Source organism: Salvelinus alpinus, chromosome 11, assembly GCF_045679555.1.
Source record: "Salvelinus alpinus chromosome 11, SLU_Salpinus.1, whole genome shotgun sequence".
In the NCBI taxonomy this organism is placed as follows: domain Eukaryota; kingdom Metazoa; phylum Chordata; class Actinopteri; order Salmoniformes; family Salmonidae; genus Salvelinus; species Salvelinus alpinus.
This window is the reverse complement of record NC_092096.1, coordinates 71,163,024-71,169,551: the sequence shown is the minus strand read 5'-3', so window position 1 is coordinate 71,169,551 and position 6,528 is coordinate 71,163,024. Positions and strand designations below refer to the sequence as shown.

General features: G+C 41.7%; 1 protein-coding gene across 1 annotated transcript in view; it reads right to left on the bottom strand.

The window, feature by feature from the left end:
- Window positions 1-408: 408 nt before the first annotated feature.
- Window positions 409-6,528, bottom strand: part of LOC139534740 (cytochrome P450 26B1-like) — a 51,620-nt gene continuing 45,500 nt past the window's right edge. The window contains exons 6-7 of the mRNA XM_071334151.1: window positions 1,943-2,224; window positions 409-1,289 (exon numbers count right to left, since the gene is read on the bottom strand). Coding sequence (XP_071190252.1) covers window positions 879-1,289; window positions 1,943-2,224 — 693 coding nt within the window. The 3' untranslated portion in view covers window positions 409-878. The remainder of the gene's footprint in view (window positions 1,290-1,942; window positions 2,225-6,528) is intronic.

The window sequence follows — 6,528 nt, the reverse complement described above, 5'->3', positions numbered from 1 at the left end:
TCTCTCTCCTCCTATCTCTCTATCTCTCTATCTCTCTCCTATCTCTCTCTCCTTATATCTCTATCCCTCCTATCTATCTATCTATCTATCTATCTATCTATCTATCTATCTATCTATCTATCTATCTATCTATCTATCTATCTATCTATCTATCTATCTATCTATCTATCTATCTATCTATCTATCTATCTATCTATCTATCTATCTATCTATCTATCTATCTATCTATCTATCAATCTATCTCTCTCCTATCCCTCTATTTCTCTATCTGTCTCTGGCTTGTTTTTTCACATTGAGATCATCTCTCTTCCTTGCAGATTCCCCACTCTTTTATTCTTTCCCAAATGTTCATAAACCATTATACCCTGTTTTATCATTTCTTTCCCCTCCTCTCTCCCTCCCTCTCTCCTTTCTTTCTTTCTTTCTTTCATCCCTCCATCCAAATACACTCCCCTACGAATCTGTTTCCTAATTGTGCATAACTTCACCTAATGTTACTTTCTCTATTTTTAATTAATTCATTATATTACATCACATTTCAATTTATTCATACACAGTTTTTGTATATTTACTGGAAAACAAAAGGAATAGAGATTATAAACTTTTTTTTGGCAGCTTCTGTTCTTCTTCTTTCTCTCCCAGAAAGTTCTGACAACTGACAACAAAACGACAAAGAGAAGGAATCGGAATTCTGAATGTTCCTTTTTAGAGTTCAAAGGAGACCTACATTCCAATAGATCAGCAGAATGAAAAAAAGGAAAGTAAACCACTCCCAGTCTCCCCATCCTCATTTGTTCTTTCTGTCCTATCCTCCATCCATCCTCCTCTTCACTCTCCTTCCTCCTTCCTCCTTGCTTTGTCCAATCCAGATCAACGATCTACACCGCGGCTCCCAGTAGCTCTTCCGTCTTGATGCCGGCTAGGAGATCAGATGAAATCTCATTCTGGTTAGAATCCAGACCGTAGAACTTCACCTTTAACCCGTCCACCGGATGAACCACCGGCACCGTCACCACTCTGGGAAAGTCCCGGGTCGCCAGCTCAAAGCGGCTGGTGCTGGCCAGCTCGACGGCCAGAATACGGAGGAAGAGAGTGGCGAGCTGTTTCCCGAGACAGGAGCGGACGCCGCCGCCGAACGGGAGGTAGTGGAAGCGTCCCTCCTTGTCCTCGCAGCGTTCCTGGGAGAAGCGGTCGGGGTCGAAGGCGTCCACGTCCTTGAAGACGGCGGAGGTGTCGTGAGTGTCTCTGATGCTGTACATCACACTCCAACCCTTTGGGATCTGTACGCCCTGGGGACAGAGAGAGTCATTTAGAAACAGCACGTTTTCACTTTTCATCCAAGTTCATCAGAGAAGAGAAGTAAAGAGAAGACAAAAGACAAGACGACAAAAGACAAGACAAGAGACAAGACAAGAGACAAGACAAGAGACAAGACGACAAAAGACAAGACAAGAGACAAGACAAGAGACAAGACAACAAAAGACAAGAGACCAGACAAGTGACAAGACAAAAGACAAGACAAGAGACAAGACAAGAGACAAGACAAGAGACAAGACAACAAAAGACAAGAGACCAGACAAGTGACAAGACGACAAAAGACAAGACAAGAGACAAGACAAGAGACAAGACAAGAGACAAGACGACAAAAGACAAGACAAGAGACAAGACAAGAGACAAGACAACAAAAGACAAGAGACCAGACAAGTGACAAGACAAAAGACAAGACAAGAGACAAGACAATACAAGAGACAAGACAAGAGACAAGACAATACAAGAGACAACCACAAGACAAGAGACAAGACAAGAGACAACCACAAGACAAGAGACAAGACAAGAGACAAGACAAGAGACAAGACAAGACAAGACAAGATACAAGACAAGAGACAAGACAACAGATAGATGATACTAGAGAGAATATGAAAAGATATAACACTATACTCACATCTAACTCAAAGGTCTGCAGGGCTGTCCTATAACCCCCAGACACGGGCGTGAAGAGCCTCAGCACCTCCTTGATCACACAGTCCAGATACTTCAGACTAACGATGGTATCCAGGCCCAGTTCCCCTTCGCACAGACAGCCGTTGTGGAGGATCCCCCTGGTCCGGAGCTCCTCTCGTAACTTCTCCAACACGGCAGGGTGACGTAGGAGCTGCATGATGAGAGACGTGGAGGCGCTGGCCGTGGTGGCGAACGCAGCAAAGATCAGCTCAATGGTCGCCTCCTGGAGATGAGGAGAGATGAGTTCATCCATTTTACAAAGCTGTTTAAAGGTACAGTCAACTTAGTGTATGTAAACTTCTGACCCACTGGAATTGTGATACAGTGAATTGTAAGTGAAATAATCGGTCTGTAAACAATTGTTGGAAAAATTACTTGTGTCATGCACAAAGTAGATGTCCTAACCGACTTGCCAAAACTATAGTTTGGTAACAAGAAATTAGTGGAGTGGTTGAAAAACGTACTGGTACTTCCTGTATATAGCTCCACATGAATCTGGTACTGGTACTTCCTGTATATAGCTCCACATTGATCTGGTACTGGTACTTCCTGTATATAGCTCCACATTGATCTGGTACTTCCTGTATATAGCTCCACATTGATCTGGTACTGGTACTTACTGTATATAGCTCCACATTGATCTCGTACTTCCTGTATATAGCTCCACATTGATCTGGTACTTCCTGTATATAGCTCCACATTGATCTGGTACTTCCTGTATATAGCTCCACATTGATCTGGTACTTCCTGTATATAGCTCCACATTGATCTGGTACTTCCTGTATATAGCTCCACATTGATCTGGTACTTCCTGTATATAGCTCCACATTAATCTGGTACTCCCTGTATATAGCTCCACATTGATCTGGTACTTCCTGTATATAGCTCCACATTGATCTGGTACTCCCTGTATATAGCTCCACATTGATCTGGTACTTCCTGTATATAGCTCCACATTGATCTGGTACTTCCTGTATATAACTCCACATTGATCTGGTACTTCCTGTATATAGCTCCACATTGATCTGGTACTTCCTGTATATAGCTCCACATTGATCTGGTACTCCCTGTATATAGCTCCACATTGATCTGGTACTTCCTGTATATAGCTCCACATTGATCTGGTACTTCCTGTATATAGCTCCAAATTGATCTGGTACGTCCTGTATATAGCTCCACATTGATCTGGTACTGGTACACCCTGTATATAGTTTCATATTGATCTGGTACTTCCTGTATATATCTCCATATTGATCTGGTACTCCCTGTATATAGCTCCACATTGATCTGGTACCTCCTGTATATAGCTCCACATTGATCGTGTACTTGTACTTCCTGTATATAGCTCCACATTGATCTGGTACTTCCTGTATATAGCTCCACATTGATCTGGTACTTCCTGTATATAGCTCCACATTGATCTGGTACTGGTACTTCCTGTATATAGCTCCACATTGATCTGGTACTTCCTGTAAATAGCCCCACATTGATCTGGTACTGGTACTTCCTGTATATAGCTTCACATTGATCTGGTACTGGTACTTCCTGTTTATAGCTCCACATTGATCTGTTACTGGTACTTCCTGTATATAGCTCCACATTGATCTGGTACTGGTACTCCCTGTATATAGCTCCACATTGATCTGATACTTCCTGTATATAACCCCACATTGATCTAGTACTTCCTGTATATAGCTCCACATTGATCTGGTACTGGTACTTCCTGTATATAGCTCCACATTGATATGGTACTTCCTGTATATAGCTCCACATTGATCTGGTACTGGTACTTCCTGTATATAGCTCCACATTGATCTGGTACTGGTACTTCCTGTATATAGATCCACATTGATCTGGTACTTCCTGTATATAGCTCCACATTGATCTGGTACTGGTACTTACTGTATATAGCTCCACATTGATCTGGTATTGGTACTTCCTGTATATAGATCCACATTGATCTGGTACTCCCTGTATATAGCTCCACATTGATCTGGTACTGATACTTCCTGTATATAGCTCCACATTGATCTGGTACTCCCTGTATATAGCTCCACAATGATCTGTTACTTCCTGTATATAGCTCCACATTGATCTGGTACTGATACTTCCTGTATATAGCTCCACATTGATCTGGTACTCCCTGTATATAGCTCCACATTGATCTGGTACTTCCTGTATATAGCTCCACATTGATCTGGTACTGGTACTTCCTGTATATAGATCCACATTGATCTGGTACTCCCTGTATATAGCTCCACATTGATCTGGTACTGGTACTTACTGTATATAGCTCCACATGAATCTGGTACTGGTACTTCCTGTATATAGCTCCACATTGATCTGGTACTGGTACTTCCTGTATATAGCTCCACATTGATCTGGTACTTCCTGTATATAGCTCCACATTGATCTGGTACTGGTACTTACTGTATATAGCTCCACATTGATCTCGTACTTCCTGTATATAGCTCCACATTGATCTGGTACTTCCTGTATATAGCTCCACATTGATCTGGTACTTCCTGTATATAGCTCCACATTGATCTGGTACTTCCTGTATATAGCTCCACATTGATCTGGTACTTCCTGTATATAGCTCCACATTGATCTGGTACTTCCTGTATATAGCTCCACATTAATCTGGTACTCCCTGTATATAGCTCCACATTGATCTGGTACTTCCTGTATATAGCTCCACATTGATCTGGTACTCCCTGTATATAGCTCCACATTGATCTGGTACTTCCTGTATATAGCTCCACATTGATCTGGTACTTCCTGTATATAACTCCACATTGATCTGGTACTTCCTGTATATAGCTCCACATTGATCTGGTACTTCCTGTATATAGCTCCACATTGATCTGGTACTCCCTGTATATAGCTCCACATTGATCTGGTACTTCCTGTATATAGCTCCACATTGATCTGGTACTTCCTGTATATAGCTCCAAATTGATCTGGTACGTCCTGTATATAGCTCCACATTGATCTGGTACTGGTACACCCTGTATATAGTTTCATATTGATCTGGTACTTCCTGTATATATCTCCATATTGATCTGGTACTCCCTGTATATAGCTCCACATTGATCTGGTACCTCCTGTATATAGCTCCACATTGATCGTGTACTTGTACTTCCTGTATATAGCTCCACATTGATCTGGTACTTCCTGTATATAGCTCCACATTGATCTGGTACTTCCTGTATATAGCTCCACATTGATCTGGTACTGGTACTTCCTGTATATAGCTCCACATTGATCTGGTACTTCCTGTAAATAGCCCCACATTGATCTGGTACTGGTACTTCCTGTATATAGCTTCACATTGATCTGGTACTGGTACTTCCTGTTTATAGCTCCACATTGATCTGTTACTGGTACTTCCTGTATATAGCTCCACATTGATCTGGTACTGGTACTCCCTGTATATAGCTCCACATTGATCTGGTACTTCCTGTATATAACCCCACATTGATCTAGTACTTCCTGTATATAGCTCCACATTGATCTGGTACTGGTACTTCCTGTATATAGCTCCACATTGATATGGTACTTCCTGTATATAGCTCCACATTGATCTGGTACTGGTACTTCCTGTATATAGCTCCACATTGATCTGGTACTGGTACTTCCTGTATATAGATCCACATTGATCTGGTACTTCCTGTATATAGCTCCACATTGATCTGGTACTGGTACTTACTGTATATAGCTCCACATTGATCTGGTATTGGTACTTCCTGTATATAGATCCACATTGATCTGGTACTCCCTGTATATAGCTCCACATTGATCTGGTACTGATACTTCCTGTATATAGCTCCACATTGATCTGGTACTCCCTGTATATAGCTCCACAATGATCTGTTACTTCCTGTATATAGCTCCACATTGATCTGGTACTGATACTTCCTGTATATAGCTCCACATTGATCTGGTACTCCCTGTATATAGCTCCACATTGATCTGGTACTTCCTGTATATAGCTCCACATTGATCTGGTACTGGTACTTCCTGTATATAGATCCACATTGATCTGGTACTCCCTGTATATAGCTCCACATTGATCTGGTACTTCCTGTATATAGCTCCACATTGATGTGGTACTCCCTGTATATAGCTCCACATTGATCTGGTACTCCCTGTATATAGCTCCACATTGATCTGGTACTGGTACTTCCTGTATATAGCTCCACATTGATCTGGTACTGGTACTTCCTGTATATAGATCCACATTGATCTGGTACTTCCTGTATATAGATCCACATTGATCTGGTACTTCCTGTATATAGCTCCACATTGATCTGGTACTGGTACTTCCTGTATATAGCTCCACATTGATCTGGTATTGGTACTTCCTGTATATAGATCCACATTGATCTGGTACTCCCTGTATATAGCTCCACATTGATCTGGTACTGATACTTCCTGTATATAGCTCCACATTGATCTGGTACTCCCTGTATATAGCTCCACATTGATCTGGTACTTCCTGTATATAGCTCCACATTGATCTGG